This window comes from Rhineura floridana, chromosome 2 (assembly GCF_030035675.1).
Source record: "Rhineura floridana isolate rRhiFlo1 chromosome 2, rRhiFlo1.hap2, whole genome shotgun sequence".
Classification (NCBI taxonomy): Eukaryota; Metazoa; Chordata; class Lepidosauria; order Squamata; family Rhineuridae; genus Rhineura; species Rhineura floridana.
In genome coordinates this window covers 5,048,648-5,076,600 of record NC_084481.1, presented here as the reverse complement: position 1 = coordinate 5,076,600, position 27,953 = coordinate 5,048,648, and the positions used below count along the sequence as shown (strand labels likewise).

The 27,953-nt window shown below is 41.8% G+C and overlaps 1 protein-coding gene across 8 annotated transcripts in view; it reads left to right on the top strand.

The window, feature by feature from the left end:
- AGAP1 (ArfGAP with GTPase domain, ankyrin repeat and PH domain 1) overlaps positions 1-27,953 on the top strand; it is a 639,639-nt gene that overhangs the window by 437,350 nt on the left and 174,336 nt on the right. For all 8 annotated transcript variants that reach the window (XR_009760410.1, XM_061607665.1, XM_061607664.1 and 5 more), the window contains one exon: positions 638-799. Coding sequence is in view for 7 of the 8 variants with exons in the window: in XM_061607665.1 (XP_061463649.1) it covers positions 638-799 (162 nt within the window). In the remaining variant the exon portion in view is untranslated. The remainder of the gene's footprint in view (positions 1-637; positions 800-27,953) is intronic.

The window sequence follows — 27,953 nt, the reverse complement described above, 5'->3', positions numbered from 1 at the left end:
CACAGCCTAACTATCTCTTCTTAGAAGAAGGAAGGAAGTAAAGCCTGAGAAAAGCAATTTACATATCAACAAGTGGTTACTAAAGAAGGAATCTGTGTGGGATGATTAGGTTGCCTTTCTAAGTCCCCACCCCAGTTCAGGTTACTGAACTTGTTACAAGCATTGGTGCTTTACTCCCAACAGTATTTTGAGCAAATGAGAGACAGATTCACACATCAGCCTCCATTCATTTAGAAGTTACCAGGTGCTTGAGAGCTGTTACAGGTATCAGTGGGAAGCCCATTTCCAGCCCTCGAGCACTGCCATTTGGCCATTCACCCAATACCCAATGTGTGGCTATTTTTGGTAGCAGAGAGAAACAGAGAAATTGCTGCAGCTTCCCTTGCTGTGACTTTTTTATTCCTCTCTTTTGGGCAAAGCCCAATGCTGTAGAAGTGTGAGTGGGCCAGTGACACTGACCGGGACATATCTATCATCTTCCGAACATAGTCAGTGAGATCTTCTGAGTGAAGAATTTAGATATTTTTAACTGGCTGTAATCAAATTATTTGTTAAATACATGAATGCTTGGTTGTTGATCTTTATTGAGAGAGAAATGTATTTACATTTTGTTTTTGTCTCCTATCCTGATTTACAGATACTGGCTTGGGAGATTCTGTGTGTTCCAGCCCAAGTATATCTAGCACTACAAGTCCGAAGCTGGATCCTCCTCCTTCCCCTCATGCAAACAGAAAAAAGCATCGCAGGAAGAAAAGCACTAGCAATTTTAAAGCCGATGGTATTTCAGGCACTGCCGAAGGTACTGATTTTATATTTTCTTGAGGTACAAACACTTTGTGTTGACATGTCCCAGATAGTTTTCATGTGGCCTTGGACTTAGGTTTAGGCTTGGGGGAGTGAGGGGGTGCGCACACATGCATATTGTTTGCTGCTTGCTTGCTTGCTTGCTGGTATGTCCTGGAACAATAAAAAATCAATCTTTCCTACCATTTTTCAGGGACTAACCAACTCCTAAATGTGACTGCCTTCATTTGCAGTCCTGTGCCTACTTAACCCCTCATGAATAAAGTGGACATTATTTACCATAATACAAGTGATAGCAGGATTACAATCCTGATGTTGAACTCATGATTTTATTCTAAGGAATATTTTTGTGTCATGTCATTTTCTTCTGCACAGTAATTTTTGTGTTTATGTTCTCCTGTGAGTTAAATTCATGTCATTACGAGCTGGTGTAATTCAACAAATTAGTCAACAAATGGCTTGCTTCATTATTAGGTCAATGGGAACAGCTTTTTTATGTAACATTAGGGTGCTTCCAGAAGTGAACAATTAAATAGTCATTGCTATGTTGTTTAAAGCTGCAAGCAGGATTGCAACTCTGCTTGCAGACTTCTTTGAATCCAGATAACATACTGAAGCCAGGCAGGCAGTCTTCTTTTACTCTGTGGAATTATTTTCATATCAGCCATGAGAAAGGGGAAAGAGTTATTTATTTATTTATTTATTTGTTGAATTTCTATACCTCCCGACTAGCATAGCTCTCTGGGCAGTGTACAACAGAGAAATATAAATATACACAATAAAATCCAATAAATCAGTGCAAGGGACATGTATATAAAAATCCACAAATCTAAGATCAATTACAACATATTTAAAACTAAAAAACTAAAATGCCTGAGAAAAGAGGAAGGTTTTAACTTGGCGCCGAAAAGATAACAACATCGGTGCCAAGCGCACCTCATCGGGAAGACTATTCCACAGTTCGGGGGCCACCACTGAGAAGGCCCTAGTTCTTGTTATCGTGTTATCTTGTTATGCTCCTTGCCATTCTTGCTATAATCCTGATCATGGTTGCCCCCCAAATTGCAATCCAAAGCAGGAAAAGAAAAGAAACAGATATAAAGGCAATGCTATTTGGAAAGAAAAGAATTAAAATAATGAAGTTGGTCCTTGGAGAGATCAGATGGACCATAGAGAAAGAAACAGAGAGCAAACTATACAGGTCACAGCTTTGAACAGCTGTGCAAAAGGTCATTAACACCTGGGGAAATGGCACAGCTGTTAAAGTTGTTTTTTGTGAGCTCTGAAAAGCCCCAAAATGGAATAGGGGAAACGATGTTTTGTAGGGCTGTGCACACACACACACACCCATTGTTCTGATCTGAATGAGGGTCCATTAGGCTGACTCACCCTGGATCAACCAGGCAACCAGGTCTGAATAAGTTCAGGGGCAGGGTAGAATGTTTAGGGTAAAAAAACCCTAATTAAACATATAGCTGGGAGGCGGGCAAGGGAAGGAGCCGTGCCTCCTTCCTCACCCCCTGACTGAGAGTGGGGGGTCAGTTCTTCCAGGTCCTGCTTGGCAACCGGCTGTCTCACAGGGAAGCCACTTGTGAGTGAGCGCTGGCATCACTGCCGGGAGCTGCGGAGAGAGAAACGCACATTTCGAGAACCGCTGCCACAACTTCCCAAGCCAGGAGCTCCCCCCACGGCAGCCGCCGCCACAGACAAAAGATCTAGGAGCCAGCCTCGCAAAAATGCCGCTTCCCCTTTCCAGAGAGTTAGAAAGAACTACACGCTCCGGGCCATACTTGCCCCCAGCCCGTACATCATCGCCACCCACCACTAACACCATTACCGATTCTACTCTGTCGTCGCCGGGCAAGAGTAAGGAGGCTCTGGACAAGGACAGAATTAGGTTCTATTTTATTGTTTAGATTTTAATGTCCTGATGTGTTTGTATGTTCTGTTTTGTACGTCGCCCAGAGTGGCTGGACAACTAGCCAGATGGGCGACTAATAAATCTAATAAATAAATAAATAAATGCAGGACCTATGCCTCTGCTGAACAGCTGTTTGGTAAAGGTATAGATCCTGCACTGTGCTGCTTTGCAAGCAGCTTTCCTGAAGGAAAGCTGCTTTCAAAGCAGCACCCACACCCCACAGGATCTATGCCTCCAATCAAAAGTTGCTGAGTGAAGGTGTTGATCCTGCAAGGCGGGGCTTAGACAGGAAGGAGAGCCACAGCATTGGGTCTGCATTCTCTTGGAAAGACTTTTTGCAGGTTTTTCCAGCCTGATGTCTGCCTCTCCTTTCTGCCTTATGCCCTGCCCCTGACAGCCCCGGATCACTCTGGGCCATGCAGGCTGACCCATCATGATCTGTGGCTGTCTCATTCCAATTCAGTTGAGGCCCAAAGCCCTCTGAATAGATGTGATTTGACTAGGGCTTGCCTAAATCTGGTGCGCACTCCTAATGTTCATTCATAATATCATACAGACATCCCATAAAAAGTGAGTGAACAAAGAGTTATTCTACAGTAATGACCCAGTATGGAAGCAGCCTTAGCCACTGCTGCTTTTGAAGTGAGGGTGCAGTTACTAGAATCAAAATTATTATCACAGTTGATGGATCTCTTAAGATGTTTTGGTAGATGAAAGCTCTGTTGAAAGGACTGGCAAATGAACTGATGTTGATGCTTTATAGTAGGAAATGAGGTGTAAGATACACTCAAATATATTCGCTAATGGCTGGAGTGTTTTCTAAGCACAAACCTTAAGAACATAAGAATAGCCGCTGGATCAGGCCAGAGGCCCCTCTAATCTAGTATTCTCACAGTGGCCAGCCAGATGCCTATTGGAAGTCCAGAAGCAGAACTTGAGCAAAACAGCACTCTCCCCACCTGCAATCTTGGCAACTGGTGTGTGGAGGCATACCATGGCTAGTAGCCATGGATAGCCCTATTCTCCATGACGTTGTGTAATCTCTTTTAAAGCCATCCAAGTTGGTGACCAAGATTACAACTTATGGGAGAGAACTCCATAATTTAACTGTGTGCCTTGTGAAGAACTTTCTCTTGTCTCTCTTGAACCTTCCAGCATTCAGCTTCATTGCATGTTCCCAAGTTCTCATGTTATTGGGGGGGGGGGGCAGGCAAAAGGTCTTTTATGTTGAACCACCAAAACTGTGGTAGCACAAGGAGTGACCTGTGATATCACAGTATTATCTCATTCTGTTTGAGGTTTAAAACAAACTGCAAGATAGAGCCAGTGCACTATTGGGCTGACATATTAGTACATCATGTTAAGAACAGGACAGCATGAAGTGACCCTGATCAGGACAGGATCCTTTTTTTTAAAATGGACATTTCCAGTCCTCAGGTACAGAGGCTGATCTTAGGGACAAGTTACACATTTGAGTTCTTTAAGAACTCTTGGGTGGATGCCATCTGTACCTGGTCATTTGTCAGTTCTTATTTTGTCAGTAAGGCTTAGAATTTCATCTTTTGTTAATGCCAATTGCCTTAGTTTTTCAGGGTTGCATTCAACTAAATTCTACTCAGAGGAGATCCATTGAAATTAATGAACCTAAGTTAGTCATGTCTATTAACTTCAATGCATCTACTCTGAGTAGGACTAGCATTGAATACTACCCTCAGACTCTCTTCCTGAAAGTTAGTCCAGGCACAGGGATCTGGCTATATCATCCTCTGTGAATATAGATGCAAAGAATTGATTCAGCTTTTCTGCAATGTCCTGATCCTCCTTTCTCACACCTGTGACTCCTCTTTTTTTTTTTTAAAAGAAAATTTTGTTGGTCTTAATGTTTTTAGCAATGTAATTCTCAGATTCTGTCTCTGATAGCTTCTTTGATACTGCTTGCATCCTCTTTGCCCTAGTGGTACCTTTCTTGATCTGCAGTATACATTGTAGCTGAGCTTCTAATATTGTGGTTTGGAACAACTCCCAAACATTTTGGAGAGATTTGACCCTCTTGACTTTTCCTTTCAACTTGCTTTTTACTGTTCCCCTCATTTTGGGGAATTTTCCTCTTCTGAAGTCAAATGTGATTGTGATGGATTTTCTGGGCAACTGTCTATTTACATATATATTGAATTTGATAGCGCTTTAGTCATTGTCCCCAATCAGTTCAACAACACTACAACTCGTACTAGGTCTTTGGTGCCACTTAAGAGTAAGTCCAGGGTCTGAATCCAGGTTCGTAATCAACCATGAGCTGTAACCAAAGTTTGTTCTATAGCTTGCTGCAAGTGGTTTGTCTCAGGAAGATAAACCATGAGCCCAGTTCAAGCATAACCCTAAACCAAGCCACAGCTTAGCTCACAGGAGCATAGTAGTAGCAAGACCTGACAGAAAAGGAGCAAAGTGGCTATGATCTTCTCTTTTGAAACTCACACATTTGCTTGTTTGCACGAAGCTGTGGTTTGGCTTAGCATTATGCATGAAACTGGGTTGTTGCGTAGTACTTTTACATTAAGCCTTGCTTCCTTTCCCACTTCAAAATGTTCGGTTGGGGGGTTTTTTTGACCAAGTGCAAGCTCCATAAATTGCTCTCTCTTGATCCTATGAGGTTCTTTATTGCTATAACTCACATTTGTTGATAGTGTACCGGGTCCAAACAACTTACTTAAGTGAGGGGATGCCATCTACACCAAGTAGGAGGCACCCCCAAAGTGGCAAAAATAAATGTACTTTAGGCAAATCATTCTGAGTCATGGCTGTCAAGCACAGAAGACTCTGACAAGGCATGCAGTGGGCTCAGGCCCAGCAAAGACATAAAATTGACAAGCAATGTGTCAAGTGGGGATGACATTGCTTTGTACTTCAAAGAGTTCCGAAAGTAATCTGCTGGATAGTGGCAACCTACAATTGTGCCTCTAGATTGTAAACTTTTAGAATTGCAAGGTCAGATTGCTAGAATAGTGAGTACAGCAAGTGCAGCACTAGATCTTGGTCTGAATCACCAATTGAAAACTGAGCAATTAAAGGAAGTGACCAGGCACTTGCAACTCCAGCAAAAGGTGTAGGTTAAATATTACTCTTGCAGGTTTATAGAGTAGGAGGGGAGCTCCCCAATTGATTTTGAAGTTCAGTCATTCAAAGAATTGAAGCTGTCTGTGGAAGTTACATAAAATGATGATAAGCAAGTATACTGGGTTGCTGGCCTGTGATTTCAAAATGGCAGCAATATCCAAGACTTAGTTATTTGGTTAGACAAATATAGATTGAAAGATGCAGTATATAGAGCTTTTTGTAATTTGGGGGTTTTGAAGTTGATTTTGGATGTTTGTGGCATTTCCTTGGTTCAGATCTACTAGGACAGGGGTGGCGAACCTTTGGCACTCCAGATGTTGCTGAACAAGAACTCCCATCATCCCTGCCCATGGAGCATGCTTGCTGGGGATGATGCGAATTGTAGTTCAGCAACATCTGGCGTGCCAAAGGTTCACCACCCCTGTAATAGGATGTTTGTGCAGACATGATGAAAAGACGAAGGGACTTTAAGCATATCATTGAAGTTCTGCAGAAGGCTGGACTTTGATACCAGTAGGGCATCCCATTCAAGTTAGTGGTCCATTATAAAGACAAATTCCTCACACCATCTACATTGAAAGAGGGAAGAGCACTATTACATGAGCTTAAATTGGAAGGCACAGTTGATCTGAATGATGAGGGGGAAGAGGAGGAGCCTGCAGGCTCAGAACATTGCTGGGAGAAGCCAAGGAAGAAAGCTGTGGGCAAGGAACACCACCTCATGCAAAAAGCTCTAGGACGAAAGGAGCAGTACCCACCATCACAATCAGCACAGTGATGATGATTGATATTGGGGTGGGTGGGTTCGGCTTAATCTCTTGTATCTCTCTCAGTCCATGGTCATGATATTGAAGACACTAACATCTGTTAGCTTCGTTTTGTTTCAGTTACAGTTGGGCTGCTGTTTTCTTGTACAAGTTTCTGCCCTTGATGGGGGAAGAAAATTTGTAGTTGTTACACCAGTCCTCTATATCAGTGTTTCCCAAACTGTCAACATGCGCATACCCCTTTTCAGACATTGATTTTACCAGCATAAAAGTCGCGGGGGGGCTGATGTTTTGGTGTATATCTCGGGAACCAGACGACCTAGAAACTTAGGGGGGTTTTTTAAATTGAACCTGAGAGTCCGGAGATTAAGGTAAATTAGCTGGAGACCCAGAGGGGACCCCCCAAAACCGGAAACTCCAGCTGAAAATTGGACACCTGGTAACCCTACTCCATCTTGCACCCCCTGATTGACTGCACCCCGACCCCCCCTTGGTACACTGAAGCATGCAGTGGGTTTACAGAGGCAGCGCTTACCTGGGCTGGACGTTTGAATCTCCCGCTCTTTGGCTGCAGAGCGGTTTTCCCCCCATCCTGCCTGGGAAGCCACTCAGGTCCAAGAGCAGGCAGGGGATTGAAACCTCCCGCCTGAAATTCACAGCTGATGAGTGGGCAGGCCAGGCAGGATGGGGGGGGGAAACCGCTCTGCAGCTGAACAGCGCGAGATTCCCCAAGAGGGAAGTGGCTGGCAAGATGGCCGCTGCAGGGCTGAAGATAGAGAAAAAAACCCGCTTCCCGGTGTGAACATTTTTGTATTTGAGCATACGCAGAAATATCTTTGTGGCGCCATCTGTCTGTTTGTAGAAGCGTTTTTTGGTGGCCAAAGTCATTGCGAGGGAGTCCGAGTGTTATGAGAAACTGGAGGGGTGCATGAAAAGACAAGGAATGCATTGAGAGCGAAAGAGACTACGCGTTGAATAACATCAGGATAAACCACTGTTATTATATTGATCTTCCCTCACGATTGTGTGAGAAACTGGAGAAATCACAAGAACTGTAAATTTCTCTTAAAAGAAGTGGGAGCCATCTGTGCATTCATGGTAAATAATTACGTCAGTTATATAGTTGTAGTATTTTTGCTAAGAAAAGCTGATTTTATACTTTGCCTCTCTGAAGCTTGCTACCTATTCAGTGTCAAAAAAAAGTTATTCTGAAATTTCAGTGAACACCAGCTATTTCATTCACTGTCTTGTAAGAGAAGTATTTTTAAAAGACATTTTTATACCACTTTATTTTTTTCCGGGCGGGAGGGGGGAACCTCAAAGCAGTTTATAACCTAGATTAAAACATCAAACAAAAATCCCAAAATATTACAGATGCAGGTTAAATATAAAAGACATGTTCAGGATAGCATAAGTAACAGAAAAATAAAGTGTTCTCTAAAACATAAACATTATGAATAAAAAATCAAATATAAAATACAACAAACTCTGCAAAACAGCATTGTTAATAATTAAAAATAACTGAAATAGGAGCTGCACTTCCCAGCTCCTGTAATAATGGCCTGTCACAGTGCACCTCGGAAGCAGAGAGGCAGAAATTAATAAAATCTAAAGAATTCACACAGATTCACCTTTAAGCAAGGCACAAAGGTCACTAGTTGGGAAACCTTCAGCACTAGTTGCTACAGCCTATCTGACATAAAAGGATTGCTGTTGAAAAGTCATTATGTTAATGGTGAGGAATGGAAGACATGGGAGTAGAAACTCATCTCTTGTTTTAACCCACTTCCTTGCAAACTAAACAAATTGGAAGCTTTCTTCTGGTCTTTCGATTCTTGTTAACTTCAGGGTCAGGAGAAGATGCAAGTTATGCCTTCCCAGTAGGAAGAAAGAATGTCATCGTAGCCAACAGGAAGGCAGATTCTTAGAAGGACAAGTACTGAGATGAATTGATTTACATTGCAGCACTTGCATACCTAGAAATCCTGAAGCAGGAAATTATAGAATAATTCTAGAATAAAGTTGCTTGTCCTATGGGTTTTTTACACGCTGGGAGCTTGCTGATATTGTATTAGTATGTGGGGCACTTCCTAGTGCTGTAAGAAAGTGTAACACTTTTGCAAATACTGCAGTAATGATTTCCCATCAAGTTGTTAGAAAATGGCAGTTAAGAATATTGCTAAAGTTTCATGTCAGAGTATTTTTGGGTAGTTGTTCAAGGTATTTTGTTGGCTTGTTTATTACCTATTGGGTGTAGATGTTTTGGAAGTGAACTGGGTCTGAAGCTGGTTACTATGTTAGTAGCAACGTCATGGGGATATGCACCTAATTCCCTGGCCCTTTGATTTCTCATTAGATGCCATCAGATAAACCACTGTAAGTTTTAGTTTTAGAAGCAGTTTGAGGAGTTGGTGCAGAAGCTATTTACTGTGGGATTGGTTTAATTTTTTTTTTTTTGCCGTGTGTGTAAATAGCACACATACAATGAAAATGATTTCCTCCATAGGCAGATCTTACAGTGGTTTTGCCTCAGTAGCAGTCTGAATGCAGCCATCCCATTCAAACCTTACAGTGTTTCAAGTCAATTGTACATCATTAGAACTAGAGAACTTACACCACAATCCAGTCTGATGGCCTTTGGTTCCAGGAGTCGTATCAGCACTAGTAGGTCTTCTGTCAAGTTGCTGTCTTTGGAGACACTGTGCATCCCACGCTCCCATTTCTGCCATGTCAGAGCTACTACTGTCCAATGTGCACAGACTGCCTTTGTATTCACTTCATTTTTTAAAGGTATATTTGAGCTTTAAGTTTTGGATATAATGTTAGAAGGAAAATCTGTCCAGGATCATATAGACTCCTTTCACAAGCAAAATCTTAAAACCATTTTAAAATATGCAAAGTTATTGTTTTTTACCTAAAAAAAAAACAACTGCTTCAGAGTTACTGTTTCTGCATCAGGTAACAGGTTCTGTGCCGCATAGTGTATATATAGCAGTTACAACTGCTTTTAAATAAAACTGGCTTTATAATGCATTTGTTCCCTGGTCCATTATTAGTTTGTAACTTGCTTAATCAAATCTTTAAGCCCTTCATATTTGGAGTTCCAGAAAACTTGAGGGGTTTTTTCACATAGGAAGTTGAGGAGGGGGTTCACATATTGTTGACTATCTAAAAACTAATTTGGATAAACTTGCGCCTTAATTCCAGGAAATATATTAAAGCAGAATGACTGCTTAAACATACTTGCTGCTTCTGCATGGAATAGTCGCTACTGTTACTGAGACAAGAGCCTGCCAGTTGGAGAAATAAGCAGCGCAGGTTTTGGTGTGGATGCTATAGTGAAGAGGAAGGTTTAAAAATCCGTTATCACTGTTTATTTCATATTCTCAGCCATTCAGTCTTTTAAAAAATCAGTATTTTGTTAGATTTAAATAATGTTGGGTTTTTTTCAAATTGGCTGGTTGGCAGAGTTAGTCAACCACGCACGTTCTGTGTAGTCTGCCATTTCTGTCATGTCCTCAGACACTTGGCTAGCCAGCTTTTATATTTTTGTTTTGAGCCCTGCTACCTTTCCCGGCAGAGGTCTGGCTTGCTCAAAAGAGCCATGTGCTAAATGCAGTATGTATATGCAAAAAATGAAGTAGGTAGAAAGGCAACTTAAACAGGCTATCTAGTTTGCTAGTCTCCCCTTCCCAAAGTAATGAAAGATTTTTTTGTAAGTAGAAAATTGGCCTTTTGCCTGTGAGATAATAGGTTTTCATATAGCAAAGCTTATCAGATGATTAATTTAATGGCAAAGAATCAATTGATAAAAATACTGAGCACAACTTAGTTCTGTTTAATTTTTAAGAAAGCAAGCAGAAGGAAATTGAGTTTCTCTTAAGATGATTTAAGCTGATTTCTGTTTTTTCTTAAAAGTGCCTTTTTAGTTGCCACACAGTGATGTGATCATTATCTGTCACCTCGTTGCCTTGCTGCCTCAATACGCAGTAAAATAAAAAAAAAGGGCCAGAGAAGCTTGTGAAGTATGACTTCCTATCCCAAGACTCATTGCCTGCGATTCGTACCGCTTGACAGTAATGATCTTATTACAGTACTCTGGACCTTGAAGAGATTTCATGAGGAGAGTGAAAGGACGTGCCTCCATGTAATCAAGTGGCGCTGAATATTCCACACGGTTTTGATCACATACTGATTGGGCACAGTTTTAGCCCATCTTCTAGTCAATTATGCATGGCCCCTTGTGCTCTTGTGATAGTCAGAAACATTGATAGCGGTTGTCTGGGTTTTGGCAGCCAGCCAGCAGTTTGAAGTGCCTTACGCATAGTCATTCCAGGATAAGTGCTTTTTAGTTAGAATTGATTACCTTTCTTTAGGTTTTGCTTAATAGCAAAACTGCATTGGAGTGGGCTTCAGGTGAAAAATGGACATATTAGCCATTTAGAGTATCTGAACTCCTAGTCAATTTTTTAGCCTTCCCTTGTTTCTATCTAATTTATTTTTAATCATGTAATGTTTAATAATATTTAAGATATTTCTTCTCAGTTGCTCCCAAACATACAACTTAAACTTTAGAGTATCAGTTTTTTAGATTTAACAAACTAATCCACTGTAACATTTAGTATACTAAAGGATCTGCTGGTATCTGCTGAGATGACCTCTTAATTTTCTGATCCTATAATAATAAGGTTCAGAAATTAATGCTTTTGAGTCCTCCTGGTAATGTTTTTCTGTGATTTTGGTCATATAAATACTGTGGTCCTTGACCACAATAAGTCAAGGCAAGTTCCTTGGTAAGAACCTGGCTTTCATCGATATAATAGGGCTTACAAACATCCACCAATAAAACTACCTTAGGGCTCAATCCAACTTGCATTTATGCCAGGCTGAGTGAAATTGGATATGGTGGACCTCAGGCTGAGTCAGCTGGGTCCCGGTTTAGCCAGGCCACGCTGGCATAAGCCCTTCATCTCGGCTCAGCTGGAAGTCTGCTGGGGAAGCCGGGTCAAGGTGAGGAAGCTGATGGAAGACCTGCAAAAAGGGCTTTTCAGGAGTGTGTCAGAGAAGAGGCCGAGGGGAAGGGACATATGCGATATCTAAGTCCCATTCAGCTCCCTCCTGTGACACTCTGTCACGGCAGCCAGTATTGCAGGAAAAAGGGGTGGTGGAAGGAAATATGTATTTTGTTTCCTTCTGCCGTGCCCTGTCAGCTCAGCCAGCGTCGTCCTCTCCAAGAGGCCTCTGAGCGGCAGCTGGATGTGGCAGCCCCTTCCGCCAGCTCCCCCTCCACTGGCTTTGGTCTTGCCAGCCTCCAGCAAGTTGGATTGATTTGTTCAGCCAGGATCAGACTTTGATGCTGGGAGAAGGGCAGTTGATGCAGCCCTTGCCAACTACCCTGTGGGGTGACCCAGGACTCTTATTTTATCTCCCATTTTATTTAATGCACACACACAAATGCAACTTATGTATATATATATAAAGCTGCTGTGAGAACACTATGTTATCAGTGCTGCTGATATCCAACTTACATCTGACCAGTTTGCAGTGGTTGATCTTTTGAACCATTGAATGAGGACAATAGAATGACTGAAGATGAATAAATTGAAACTGAATCTAGGCAACACCAGAGCTTGGAAGATTACTTTTAAAAAGTAATACATTACAGTTACAGTTACATGGCCCAAAAAAGTAATAATTACCGTTACAATTACAATTGCTCTGAAAGTAGCTGATTACTTCACTTTTCCTCCAAAGTAATCACTACAATTACATTTCAGCTACTTTAAAAGAAAACACCTACAAGGTGCTGGCCTTGGCTGCTGCACCTCTAAGTAGCCTAAAACAACATTAAAAATAAACAGGTAGTAGAATAATTATTTTTATTCATAAGATAGCAATGGTGGTCTCTCTGCTGGTAAGGGTGGTGGGGAGGGAGGCAGAGGCCACAGCTCAGATCTTTGCATGTCAGACCAAGTGCAACACCCCCACTCAGCCAGCAAGCATAATCTCTCTCACTTAACCACCTCCCTGACCCTGCTTTGTCACCAACTAAGGGACACTCACTCAAGCAAACATTTTCCCCCAAGATGCAAAAAAGTTAAAATACTGCAAATGCAGCACAGTAGCCAGAGGGGGTGGTGGAGGCCACTTTGTGTGCCAAGCGCAAACACAGTATTCTCTCTCTCTCTCTCTCTCTCTCTCTCTCTCATTCTCTCTCTCTCTCTCTCTCTCTCACACACACACACACACAGAGAGAGAGAGAGAGAGAGAGAGAGTCATCTTTCACCTCCACAGTTCTTTATCTCCATTCTGCTGCTGCCTCCTTCTCCTCCTTTGTCCATGTTCTTGACCTCCGGATCCTTTTTCCCTCCACTCCATTCTTCACCACCACTATCCGGTTTTTTAAATAATGGTTTTCTCCACTCCACCCCGTCTCACTCTCCGCCTCCTCCCTCGTCGCCTTACCCATCCACAGAGCATGAGGAAAGAGCGACACTGCACAGAAGCTCAGTTTGAGGCACATGATTTTCATCCATAAATTACCCTGCTCCCCCCCCCAAGTAATGCCCAAAAGTAATTCCGGAAACATTACAATTACTCCACAAAAGTAGTAAAATTACTCCTAGTTCTATTACAATCAAAATGTAAAGGAATTACCCACTCGTTCCTCAAAAAAGTAATGAAGTACAAGTAATTCGTTACTTGTAACTAGTTACTTCCAAGCTCTGGGCAACACTAGTAATAGGAGGTCCAAGTGAGCCTGAAAGATCAGGTACACCACTTGAAAAGAGTCAGTCCCCACTTAGCCATGAAGCTTGCTGGGTGACTTTGGGCCAGTTGCAGTCTCTCTGCCTAACCTACCTCACAGGGTTGTTGTGAGGATAAAATAGAGAGGGGGGATAACCATGTACACCACTTTGAGCTCCTTGGAGGAAGGATGGGATATAAATGTAATAATAATACCAGTTATCCAGGTTACCTTTAATCAGGTAGCAGCTATGGTTGGTTTCTTATGAATGACTTCTGAAATTCTGATTGTAATATTTCTTGGAGAGAAGGGATCATTTGTGCTGTACTTCCAAAATTAATAACTCTGTATGGATGGATAAGATCTGGGACTGCCTTTTGAAGGTTGTCTGAAAACGATAGTTGATGCTGAAATCTGCAGTATGGCTATGGATCTCCAATAATCTCTCTTTAAGTGGAGCAGTGCACAGGTGGAAAAGTTCGTCTTTATTTATCACCTCCCCATGAGGGGAGATTCTCCCCAAGGAGGAACAGCGCAGCACAATGTTGTTTATTTTAATACACATTAAGTCCCCCCCCCACAATGCTCTGCATGTTAATAAAAGTTTTTATACATTTTTATTCCACTTTTGTTCCTTGCCCCTGTCTCTGGAACCCTTTTTTTCCTCAGATATTTTGGGGGGTTTTAGGCTCTAAAAACTTTTGAGGATTTCTGATAATTCTAAGACGTTTTGAGGTTTAAGCTGATGGGAAAAATTGGATGTGATTTACATATTAAAATATGTTGTAGCAAGGATTATCTCTGCAAATATGAAAAACATAGATATGAAAGGAACATAGGAGAAGTACATTAGGAATAAAATGTTATTCTTTGTGGTGTGTGTGCCGTCACACTTGGATTGTGTGCCTGTGCAGAGCCTCATTTGGGTGCCTTCTCAACCTCGGCTAGAGATCTGGCAGGCACCCTACCCTCACCCTCCATGCATCAAGGGGTGTGGCTTGCACCTTCCCACTTACTTTTACTTTGACCACCACAGTGTTAATTCTGGCCTGAGTACTATTTTTGTGTTCTACTTTATTGTTAATCTTCATTTTAATTCTCTCAATTTCTGTTCTATGTCCCTTTCTTATTAGGTGTCTTCATTTTATCAGTCACCTTCTTGGGTGTTTATCTCTTTCTCACCTGTTTGGGCCAAACCTTTTCACAAGTGTGTCTCTTAGTGGACTAAAATCCCTCTAATGGATGGCCATAAACTTTGCTTGCTTTGTTTGGAGGACTTCTAGACAATAGATGCTTGTCACTGTGGCCAAGTTTTACCAGGAATGTACAGAAGAACTGTGGCTCATGGTTGCAGGCTCTCTTCTGGGAAAAGGCTACTTAGGCTTCTAAGTCCATCCAGAGATGCAAAATGCCTGCTCCAACTCTGCTTCTTTGATAGCAGATACACTAGTTGTGGTGCCGTTGGGGGGAGAGTGTTCCTCTTTGGAGTTCCATCCTGTCTTGGTGGATCCCACTCTTCAGGAACCACCTCCTGCTCCTCCAGTCAAGAAATCAGCTAGCCTCCCCCACAGTAAGATGCTGCTCCTTCAACCTTGAAACCAAAGAAGACCTGGGATCCAAGAGAATTGCTTCTTCAGATCTGTTGGAGATAAACAAAAAGAGGAACATAAATAAGTCTTAAGTTCCTGAAGGATAAGCAGCTGGGGTTACTGAGGCTTAGCAACATCAACAATTGTTTACACATCTCCCCTGTACTAAATAAATTCTCTTTGACCTCACCACAGCTTCTAACTATAATACTGCTTGATTCTGACCATTCAACAGTTACCCAGTTGGTATAGGAAATGATGATTGACTTAACACCTGAGGTTCCCCCATATCCTCAGGGGTAGACCCTCTCTTCTTAGGTCATCCCCAACATCACTCTTCTAGAAATTCAAGAGATATCATCAGTATCATTGAAGGGCTTATAGCAACGGTCCCCTGCCAAGAATCAAAACCAGGATTCTCAGTATCAAAGCCACCACAATGGGATAGAGTAGATGATTCTTGTCCCATACTACCCAGAGTGATATGTGGTATGGCCACATTTTTTGTATAGCACTAATCCTTCCCAGTATTAGTTTCATCAAGCATCCCAGATTTCAAGGTTTTAACTGGAAGCTGAATTGGAGAATGGGGTGGGCTATGTGACTTAGGTTGGTCTTTCATTGGCAGGCAAAGCTCAAACTTCTGTTTCAACTTCCAGACGTTCCTCAAATGGTTGGCTGCTTTTCATATAGGTCAGATTAGGGAATCTCCCTTCAACCCCCCTATCCAGCATTATTCCATAACATATCCTGGTCAGCCCTCCTTGCTCTTGGAAAAAGATTTCACACTACCTATCAATATGATTTCACACTATTGGAAAAGCAACACTGGAGCATCATCAGTAAGAAAAAAGGGCTATTCTACCTGGTAAGAAGTGTAGGAGCTGATACAGCAGAGTCACTAAGGCTGTGAACACACTAGTTGCCTACAGGAAAGCATTTCCATTGGCCACACCTGGAGCGGCAACAGGTTGATCTGCTGATCAGTTACGAAATCTGTTTGAAGCTGAATTGAAAGAAAATGCATTTTTTAAAAGCACTCAAGCTGATCCCACCAGGCTTTACAGTAAAAAGTCGTAGGTTTTGACTAGCGTTGCATGCCCCTGTTTTCAGAAAAGAGAGGTGGAGATGCACTGGAACCAGCAGAACAATAAGTGTGACTCTACCCTAAATGACAGAGCTCCAAATCTCACCTCTTCCATAAATATGTTAAAGGGAACTTTGGTAAGCCACTCTCTTATAACAAGATAATGTATGTGAACTGTTTTGAACAATCAGAAGCGCTATATAAATCATTGTTCAGTGATATGAGTTTCTAGGAAAAAAATAAACTACCCTAAATTGTTTGAGATCTGTTTTAGAATGTTTGCCTTATATTTGAGTAAAAGTAAACAAAACTTTTAAAAAGTATACAGTGTTCATTTTACAAGTATATTATATAAATATCTCAAATATTTTTTCCAATAACCAGTACTGCTTGAACTGAAATATTTATTCAGTTAAGGGGGGTGTTTTAAATTGTTGTGTTAAGGGCTTTCCATTTAACAACCTTGGAGCTGGATCACTGTCAGTCGCAGTTAAGTCCCAGATTTGTCTGTTCACTGGAAGAGACTCATGGAGCCTATACAAGTGAAGCTATCATGCAACTGAAGCCACATTACACATTAGAAGTACCCAGTTGGCAACCACGTAGACTAACAAAGGCTCCTAGAACATCATAGTCCAGCTCCATGCCTAGTGCAGGACAGCCACAGGTGAAGCATTCCTCTTTGCTCCTCCTGTACATCTCTCACACAGGGTTTGGTTAGTGTTGCAAACCAGAAACAAAACATATGTACTATTCACTATTTAAAACTCACGTTACTTTTCTCCATACCTCACAATGAGCGAGCAAGCAAGCAAGAAAGGGTGTCATATTTTTAAGTATTTTTTTAGTTTATGGCACAGCAAGTTCATACCTTGGACATCATAAGCTATTGCATCACATTATAACTATATGCAAACTTAACCTAATGTATGCTATATGTTAGGACTTGGTTTAGGGTAGAGTAGCACACCTTAACGTGGTGAGGGGATTTGAGAGTGTTGAAGAAGCTGAGAGCAATGCCATCAGGAGTCTAGACCAAGAGGCTAAGCTCCTAGCAGGGGCACCTAAGTTCAAAGCTGAGACACCAGACTAAGATGCATCCAAACTCAGAGGAAGGCAATGGTAAACCACCTCTGAATACCTCTTACCACAAAAACCCTATGAACAGAGTATCCAAAACGCAACACGAGATAGTGCTGGAAGATGAGACCCCCAGGTCAGAAGGCACTCAGCAAGCTACTGGGGAAGAACAAAAGACAAGTACGAGTAGCGCTGTAACTAATGATGCAGCTGGGTCAAACCCAAAAGGAGGCCCAGAGCCTAATGCGCACAGATGCAAAAGGAGAGTCCGGAGTTGTACGATGCACACAATAGGAACATGGAATGGGAGAAGCATCAACCAGGGAAAGATAGACATTGTCAAGCAAGAAATGGAGCGTGAGTGAATTAAAATGGATGGGAATGGGATATTTTCAGTCAGTCAACTACAAAATATTTTATGCAGGAAATGAGAAATTAAGAAGAAATGCGATTGCTTTAATAGTGAGAAGTGATGTAGCAAAAGCAATTAGGAGCTACAGTGCAAGGTCTGAGCAAGTGATATCAATGAGATTCAACGGGAAACCTATTAACCATCATCCAAGTCTATGCTCCAACATCAAATGCAGAAGAGGAATTGGAGAGATTTTACGCAGAAGTACAGGAAGAAATTGATCACACACCAAAACGAGATGTGCTGATAATCATGGGGGACTGGAATGCAAAAGTAGGGAACAGAGAAGAACTAGGAATTGTGGGAAAATGGAGCTTAGGAGACAGAAATGAAGCAGGAGAAAGACTTATTGAATTCTGTGAAGCCAATAATTTTTTTCTTGCAGACACATTTTTTGAGCAACTGAAAACAACTGTACACATGGACATCACCAAGTGGTCAATATAGGAATCAAATTGATTATATAATTGGTAGCAGAAGATGGAGAAGTTCCATACTTTCTGCAAAAACAAGACCAGGAGCAGACTGCGGTACAGATCATGAATTGGTAATGTCGAAAATCAGAATAAAGCTAAAGAACAACAAAACAATCAATGCCAAAATACAATTTAAATAACATCCCAGAAGAATATAAAGATCAAATAAGGAACAGATTTGAGGCTTTAAACTTAGTTGACAGAGAACCAGAAAAACTATGGAGTAAAGTCAGAGACGTTATCAGGGAAGAATGCAAAGAGAAGTTAGGAAGAATTCCACTCTGAACATGTTTAAGATTAATTTTGTTCCTGGTTTCCATAATGCAGAGCTGAGCTCTGGCACAAAGAAAGAATTGACACAATGCTGTTCTAAACCTGGAGTGCACAAAGTTGCCTATCTCCATGTGCAGCACTAGAGTTTGAAGCCAGGAAGGTGCAGCTGGACAAACAACCGCAGGGTGCACATACTCACTCCATAAAAGGTGCAACTGAATTTGGTAGCAGGCGAGACTGTACCTTTACCACCAAAGCACTGTGTAGTGAGGTCTGGTTGTGCAGCACAGTGGACAAATATGTTCTGCTTCACTCCCTGCCTACCTCCACCTTAGAGCAAGGACTGTTTTAACACCTCTGTGGTGGTCTCAGAGAGACGGGCGACCTGCGGAGCCAGAAACCAGGAAGAGGGTCGCATTTCCACCCATTCTCCCAGGTCACAATTGGTGGCAGAGGCACATGTGGAAGGGATAAGTGGGCATGATTCCTCTACACCTTGCCTTCTAGGGGAAGAAGAATTCCCCAAGTTTCTTCAGTGGATCAAGGGAATAGTAGTTTAGGAGGTGCAGGGAACTAAGGGATTCAGCAGGCCGCTCCTCCATAGTCATAACCACTCCTCCCCATAGATGGACAGGAAGGGGACTGAAACAAGGGAAAAAAGTAAACATGTCTCTAAGCCTTATCATAAAAAGAGGAGGTGCACTAGGTCAGCATCTTATCCGCTCTTGGTCTCTTCCTCAGCGTCTTCTTCAGAGTCATCCCCATCCCACTCTTCCTCTTCCCCACCATCTCCCAAGCCCAAGACTGTAAGGGGCACAAAGTCAGGTCCCAGGGCCATAGTGGGAACAGACTGCTGCCAAGCACTTAGTGGGCAGGAAACAGGACCATAGCAGGAGAGTGGCTGCTGTCCCGAGTGCTCCCCATCCTCAGAGTGGGGAAGGAGGATCTGGAGGACCTGCTTCCTAAGGGGAGACTTTTTCAGGCTGAGTTCTTCCCAGCACTTGTAGGTAAAGCCAGGCACATCCGGGAACTAGCAGAGGTGCCAGCGAAGGAGACTGAAGCCCTAGCATCTTCTTCCAAGGGAGCTAAGATCACATTTCCAGAAGATGACCAAAGGGCAGCCACACTTCCCTTCCTTGATTCTTTTCAGACTCTATGGGCATACTTTCCACAGTAAGTGATGGACCCACCGAGGATTCCAGCAGTGGATTCTCCTGTGGCCGCCTTATCCTCCTCTCTGGCCCTCCTCCTTGAAGGGTAGGATGCCCAACAGACACCTGCAAAAAGTGGATGGAAGCAGCACTACACAGGAATTTTGAGTTGGAGGTGGCCGCTTTTCGGGCTTCAGCAGTGACCTCGGTCATGGCATGCACCAGTATGGACTCCCATAAATAAATGGCTAATTTGTGTTAAAATTATTATTTGATTTTATATCCCATTTCATGCAATAACTTTACATGTAGTGGGCCACCTATAGTTTAAAATTACGTTTAAGAACATAAGAACATAAGAAGAGCCTGCTGGATCAGGCCAGTGGCCCATCTAGTCCAGCATCCTGTTCTCACAGTGGCCAACCAGGTGCCTGGGGGAAGCCTGCAAGCAGGACCCGAGTGCAAGAACACTCTCCCCTCCTGAGGCTTCCGGCAACTGGTTTTCAGAAGCATGCTGCCTGTGACTAGGGTGGCAGAGCACAGCCATCATGGCTAGTAGCCATTGATAGCCCTGTCCTCCATGAATTTGTCTAATCTTCTTTTAAAGTCGTCCAAGCTGGTGGCCATTACTGCATCTTGTGGGAGCAAATTCCATAGTTTAACTATGGGCTGAGTAAAGAAGTACTTCCTTTTGTCTGTCCTGAATCTTCCAACATTCAGCTTCTTTGAATGTCCACGAGTTCTAGTATTATGAGAGAGGGAGAATAACTTTTCTCTATCCACTTTCTCAATGCCATGCATAATTTTATACACTTCTATCATGTCTCCTCTGACCCGCCTTTTCTCTAAACTAAAAAGCCCCAAATGCTGCAACCTTTCCTCGTAAGGGAGTCGCTCCATCCCCTTGATCATTCTGGTTGCCCTCTTCTGAACCTTTTCCAACTCTATAATATCCTTTTTGAGATGAGGCAACCAGAACTGTACACAGTATTCCAAATGCGGCCTTACCATAGATTTATACAATGGCATGATGATATCGGCTGTTTTATTTTCAATACCTTTCCTAATTATCGCTAGCATGGAATTTGCCTTTTTCACAGCTGCCGCACACTGGGTCGACATTTTCATCGTGCTGTCCACTACAACCCCGAGGTCTCTCTCCTGGTCGGTCACCGCCAGTTCAGACCCCATGAGCGTATATGTGAAATTAAGATTTTTTGCTCCAATATGCATAATTTTACACTTGTTTATATTGAATTGCATTTGCCATTTTTCCGCCCATTCACTCACTTTGGAGAGATCTTTTGGAGCTCTTCGCAATCCCTTTTTGTTTTAACAACCCTGAACAATTTAGTGTCATCAGCAAACTTGGCCACTTCACTGCTCACTCCTAATTCTAGGTCATTAATGAACAAGTTGAAAAGTACAGGTCCCAATACCGATCCTTGAGGGACTCCACTGTCTACAGCCCTCCATTGGGAGAACTGTCCGTTTATTCCTACTCTCTGCTTTCTGCTTCTTAACCAATTTCTTATCCACAAGAGGACCTCTCCTCTTATTCCATGACTGCTAAGCTTCCTCAGAAGCCTTTGGTGAGGTACCTTGTCAAACGCTTTTTGAAAGTCTAAGTACACTATGTCCACTGGATCACCTCTATCTATATGCTTGTTGACACTCTCAAAGAATTCTAATAGGTTACTGAGACAGGACTTTCCCTTGCAGAAGCCATGCTGGCTCTGCTTCAGCAAGGCTTGTTCTTCTATGTGCTTAGTTAATCTAGCTTTAATCATACTTTCTACCAGTTTTCCAGCAACAGAAGTTAAGCTAACTGGCCTGTAATTTCCGGGATCCCCTCTGGATCCCTTTTTGAAGATTGGTGTTACATTTGCCACTTTCCAGTCCTCAGGCACGAAGGAGGACCCAAGGGACAAGTTACATATTTTAGTTAGCAGATCAGCAATTTCACCTTTGAGTTCTTTGAGAACTCTCGGGTGGATGCCATCCGGGCCCGGTGATTTGTCAGTTTTTATATTGTCCATTAAGCTTAGAACTTCCTCTCTCGTTACCACTATTTGTCTCAGTTCCTCAGAATCCCTTCCTGCAAATGTTAGTTCAGGTTCAGGGATCTGCCCTATATCTTCCACTGTGAAGACAGATGCAAAGAATTCATTTAGCTTCTCTGCAATCTCCTTATCGTTCTTTAGTACACCTTTGACTCCCTTATCATCCAAGGGTCCAATCGCCTCCCTAGATGGTCTCCTGCTTTGAATGTATTTATAGAATTTTTTGTTGTTGGTTTTTATGCTCTTAGCAATGTGCTCCTCAAATTCTTTTTTAGCATCCCTTATTGTCTTCTTGCATTTCTTTTGCCAGAGTTTGTGTTCTTTTTTATTTTCTTCATTTGGACAAGACTTCCATTTTTTGAAGGAAGACTTTTTGCCTCTAAGAGTTTCCTTGACTTTGTTCGTTAACCATGCTGGCATCTTCTTGGCCCTGGCGGTACCTTTTCTGATCTGCGGTATGCACTCCAGTTGAGCTTCTAATATAGTGTTTTTAAACAACTTCCAAGCATTTTCGAGTGATGTGACCCTCTGGACTTTGTTTTTCAGCTTTCTTTTTACCAATCCCCTCATTTTTGTGAAGTTTCCTCTTTTGAAGTCAAATGTGACCGTGTTGGATTTTCTTGGCAATTGGCCAGTTACATGTATGTTTAATTTAATAGCACTGTGGTCACTGCTCCCAATCGGTTCAGCAACACTTACATCTTGCACCAGGTCCCGGTCCCCACTGAGGATTAAGTCCAGGGTTGCCGTCCCTCTGGTCGGTTCCATGACCAACTGGTCTAGGGAATAGTCATTTAGAATATCTAGAAACTTTGCTTCTTTGTCATGACTGGAACACATATGCAGCCAGTCTATGTCCGGGGTAGTTGAAGTCACCCATTACTACCACATTTCCTAGTTTGGATGCTTCTTCAATTTCATATCTCATCTCAAGGTCTCCCTGAGCATTTTGATCAGGGGGACGATAGATCGTTCCCAGTATTAAGTCCCTCCTGGGGCATGGTATCACCACCCACAATGATTCTGTGGAGGAGTCTGCTTCTTTTGGGGTTTCGAGCTTGCTGGATTCAATGCCTTCTTTCACGTATAGAGCGACTCCGCCACCAATACGTCCTTCCCTGTCCTTCCGATATAGTTTATATCCAGGGATAACCATATCCCACTGGTTTTCTCCATTCCACCAGGTCTCCGTTATGCTCACTATATCAATGCTCTCCTCTAAGACCAAGCACTCCAGTTCTCCCATCTTGGTTCGCAGGCTCCTAGCATTAGCGTACAGGCACTTGTAAGCAGTGTCTCCAAGTGTCTTTGGCACTTGTGTTTTGGCCTGTGGTAATTTTGCTCTTCTGAATTTATATCCTGTGCCCCTGCTCTCACAATGCCTACTTCTAGGCCTACCCCTTTTAAAATTTCATCATTTCTTTGGTTTTTATCCCAGGGGGGAGGTTTATTCCGAACCGGACCTTTCTCAGCTCCTGTCGGGTTTCCCCCCTCAGTCAGTTTAAAAGCTGCTCTGCCACCTTTTTAATTTTAAGTGCCAGCAGTCTGGTTCCATTCTGGTTCAAGTGGAGCCCGTCCCTTTTGTACAGGCCCGGCTTGTCCCAAAATGTTCCCCAGTGCCTAACAAATCCAAACCCTTCCACCCGACACCATCGTCTCATCCACGCATTGAGACTGCGAAGCTGGGCCTGTCTGGCTGGTCCTGCGCGTGGAACCGGTAGCATTTCAGAGAAAGCCACCTTGGAGTTCCTGGCTTTCAGCATCCTACCTAGCAACCTAAATTTTGCTTCCAGGACCTCACGGCTGCATTTCCCCATGTCCTTGGTGCCAACGTGCACCACGACCACTGACTCTTTGTTTTGCATTGTGTCGGCCCCCTCACTATAAACCCTTCCGCCCTTTCCTCACAAGAAACTTGCACAAGATTGCAAACGCGTACCCACTTACCTGGGAGTAAGCCTCAACAAACACCAAAAGATTTACTTCTGAGCAGACATGTACCATTGTACTGTAAGTTAGATATGCAGTGAATTCGTAATGAGTGCCTGGCCTTTAGCTCCTACAGAGCAAGAGATATGTGTAAGCCTCTTTGTGAAGTTTTCACATTTTGCATTTGCCATTTTTTGGAGGGAGGATTCTTTAACATCCACTTCTATTTACTGTGTAGTAGAATTTGAAGAAAACAGCTTCTAGGGAGTTCCTGATCTCAGACAAACCAACCATAGGTAGGATTTATTCTGGTTGCTAGAAAGAAAGAAGACCAAAGGGAGACAAGGGGTTGGAAATCTAGTGGATTACAAGGACTAGAAAATGAGAGAGAAGCAGGAAATAAACGTTCATTAAAGGGGAGGGGAAAACAGCAACTCTTTTAGGAGTCTTTTAACCTGAGTCCAAACTACTCACTTGTTAAGTCACAGTTCTGACTTCACTCATTGGGTAAAAATATTTATTTCACAGAAATTGTTTATAAGGTTGCCTGCACATTTTGCTTCATATTTTTCTTTCTAGGAGGGCTTGAAACTTACTTTAACAAAAGAAGGGGGGAAAAGAACACTTAGAGTCATGCCCCCCTTGCAGACGTGGCCCCTGGTGCAATTGCTCCGATTGTGCCATTATAATCCAGCCATGTGCATATGTGTTTTGTATCCCCTACAGTTTATGTGACCTCCATCCTTTGATCATAATGGCCATCCTGCTAAATGCATTTAAAATAAGAACACACCATTCTTAGTGTCTTACTTTTTCTCCATTTGGCACATTAATGAGGATATACATGAAGAAATCACTGGGGAACAGAAAACAGAATAATTTTCCCCCCTTGTGTTCTCCCTGTCTACTGCATTCTTACCTGAAGACAGGGCAACTGTCCCCACTGGTTGGCTTTGAGGGCAGAAGGATTCTGTGAGCTTTCCCATTGCTATGCTTCACCTCTCTCCCCTCCTCCAGATCTAAAGCCACTATGGGAACTTGTGTTATGTTGAAAGGAAGTAAACAGGCCATTTGCTTCCCTTCTGCCACCCAACTTTCTAAGCCCCAGCTGAATGATTACTAGAGCTTAGCATTGTTGCACGCTGCCAAGGATATTTTGGAAAAGCAACTTGGGGAGGGGGCGGATATCAAGGCATCCTATAGTTCAACATCTGCCTATCTTTTTTTTTTTTTTTTTCAATAATTTTTATTCAGATTTTCATAAAACATACAAGACAAAACCATAAAACATTCAAAGACAAAAAACAAAATCAAAAATAGTTAAACAAAAAAAAAAAAAGTAAAATATTGACTTCCCATTTGTCACAGATCAAATCAGTTATACGTCTACAATGAATAACAATCCTGTCTCTTAAATCATATTATAAAATCACTTTCCTCCAGTAGTTATCTTACTTAATCATCAAATCTCGTAAACATTACTTTATTCTTTCCACAAAAAGTCAAAGAGAGGTTTCAATTCTTTAAGAAATATATCTATCAATTTTTCTCCAGATAAGCATATCGATTAATCCATCTCATTAATAATTATAATAATCTTATTATCATAACCATAGTCAAAATAAACATTTCGATTAATCCATCTCATCAGAATCTGTTAGGTTCAATAATTTCAGTAGCCATTATTCTATTATCCCTATTAGTTCCATCTTCCATCTTCCATCTTCAATAGTCTTGTTAAGTCCAGTAATTTCAGTGTCCAATCTTCCATTATCAGTATTCCGTAATAATCTTGCTGTCATAGCCATAGTCATATAGTAAGAGTCTGATGGGAATTTCCTCTATCCCAAATATTTTCTTGCCATCCATTCTGAATAGGTTGCTGGAATACTGCTGTAAAATCATATCTCTGTTCTTTTTTACAAAATGTACTGGCTCATCTCTTGAAAGTTTTTCCATTGTCACATATCTGCAGTTAATTCCATAGGTTTTCTCTATATTAGGCTCCATCACATCATTCCAGTCCAGAAGATTATCCATGCCATTGATAACTTTATCTCTAATATCTTCATTAATTTCTTCAGAGATAACATTGAATTCCAAACAGTAGATTTTATTTCTAAAATCCATAAACTCCAGATCTTTTTCCTGTTCCACGTTTGTTCCAGTCTCCAGGGTCTCCTCTCTCACAGGGACCCCTATTTCTTTAAACTCCTGCATCATTTTGCACAATTCAATTTTCAGCTCCTTACAACCCTGTCTCAGGGTTCGTTTCGTTATCTCAATCTCATCCATTATTTTCTGAAACATACTTACTTCCAAATTCTCAGCCACTTTCTTGATTGCCATTTTAAAAGAAAAATATAAGAGAACCACTTCTTATTTCAGCAACAATTGGGTTAATACTCCAAGCTTGGTGACATCACAGTATAAACAGAGCAGCCAGCCTTATCTCTCTATGCTTAAGAAAACAAAATGTAGTTCCCAGGATCGAAACAATTAATGGCGTCGTCAGGAAACAGATTCGTCAAAATAAAATAAACCAAAAAGAGAGTAGTCTCAGACAATATAATATTCTTCAGAATAGAAATCAAGAATAGAAATCCCTCTTCTGTGTATATCTTTAGAATGCAAATCCAGGACAGCTTTTTGCAACAAAAACAGAGATAAGCTGTTAATTAGTGAATAGCAGAGAAGAGTTATAGCTCACCGAGAAGATGTCCAAAGCCGATCAATCTGGCAAATCTCCTTTTACTGCAACGATTTAAGTCAAATAAAAAAAATATAGAAAGAAGGGTGCTTGCCTGTTAGTCCGTTCTCTCTTTGAAGAAAAGATGAACGTGTCGCTTTATCAGATAGAGCTTGATGAAAATCCGTCCCTCTTTGTCGGTTGGACCTCGTCTCATAAATTAATGAAATCTAGTCCTCACAACAAAAATAGGCTTTGAGGTTAATCTCTTCGTTTCTCCCTGCCCGGGAGAAGTTTCATCAGTCAAAAAAAAAAATGTTTTGACTGATTTATATCTGAATAAGCTTCTTTTGCGGCGGGAGCCCGTCCCAAAAGCAGGCACAGGCTAAGTCACCCTTCCCGGAAGTCCAACATCTGCCTATCTTAAACCTACTGAAAGCTATCAGAGGAAGAAAATTGATTGTTTTTATAGAAGGCTGTCAGAATTTGTTCTGTGTGCTTTCACTGTGCACGCTATTTGCAGATAGTGATAGGTTTGTCAAGGGTGTCCCTTGCCCAGTTATTCTACTACTGAGAAGATGTGGATAAAGAGGCAGCCTTTTTGACATTTATGTGCTACACTGCTTAGGCTGCAGCTTTTTTTCTATTTCAAAGACACTGGTTCTCTAGAAGCTAGTAAAAGCTTTTCTGTTTTTGTTTTTTTTCTCAAGGAGGAGATTTTTGAACCTTTAAGGTTGAGATGGTGTCTAATAAATGCATGTGCACCTTTTAACACATAGTTCTTTCTTTCCGGAACGAGCGACTTCAACAGTGTTTGGGGCATATAGAATCAACCAAGAGGCTGCAATAAGTGGGCTCCTTATAAATACGAAGCTCCATTCATTTTTTCTTTATAATTTCATCAAGTTTCAAAGGAAGCTGCATCCTTGCCTCTTCTGCATGTAAGATGGGATTTGCAGCAAGCAGGCAAGAAATGTAATATTGCCCAAAACATAACAAATAACCTTGACAGGACAGTATGATGCTGCAGTTCTGATTTTGCCATCAAGGAAATCTATATATACTGAGCTTTCTAAAATCATTAATGCACTAGTAGTATTGATGATTTCATTTCTGTGCTACAAGGAGCATGGCCTTTTAGCTAGCAGGCTGCAAGCTGCAGCTTATAGTTTTAAGATATTCCTCCTATTTCTTTCCACACTCTCCCTCCCACCACCAAAAAATCCATTGCATAAATTGATCTGGAGAGCAGCCTTGATAAAATACCAGTATTCAGCCCCTCACAACATCATAGCTGTATTGTTAGCTGTTCTTGATTATTTGGATGCTCTGGCAGAAGCTGCCACATCTGAGTTGGAGGGTAGGGAGATTAACTGGCTTCTGTCCAATCATTCATCATACAAATAACAGTGCCAGTAGAGTGAAATACTATAAATCATTTTTCCACAGGATTGAAACCTTTTATCAGTTGTGTCAGTTTCATTATTCAATAAGTGATTAGTATCAGCCATTGTCATTTAGCCATTTAGTAGTTAACAACTCACAGCTTTTGGTGGCAACAAAATGGTTTGACACTAGACTCTGATACAGAGGCATATTTGAATATCTATCTGTCCAGATGAAGTGCAGTTAAACTTGCTAGCCAGTTCCTTATTTCTTCAGTGTTTAAGACAAGAAACTAAACTTTGTGTGATGCCATTTGACGTGTGACATTTGATGTTTGACAACGTAGGTTATTTTACATAATACCAACAATTTAATCTGATCATGTAATTTACTTTTAAACTTTTCTGCCCCTAGAGCAGGGATCTTAACCTGTGGCTTCAGGGGGTCTGTGAACCAGGCACAAAAAA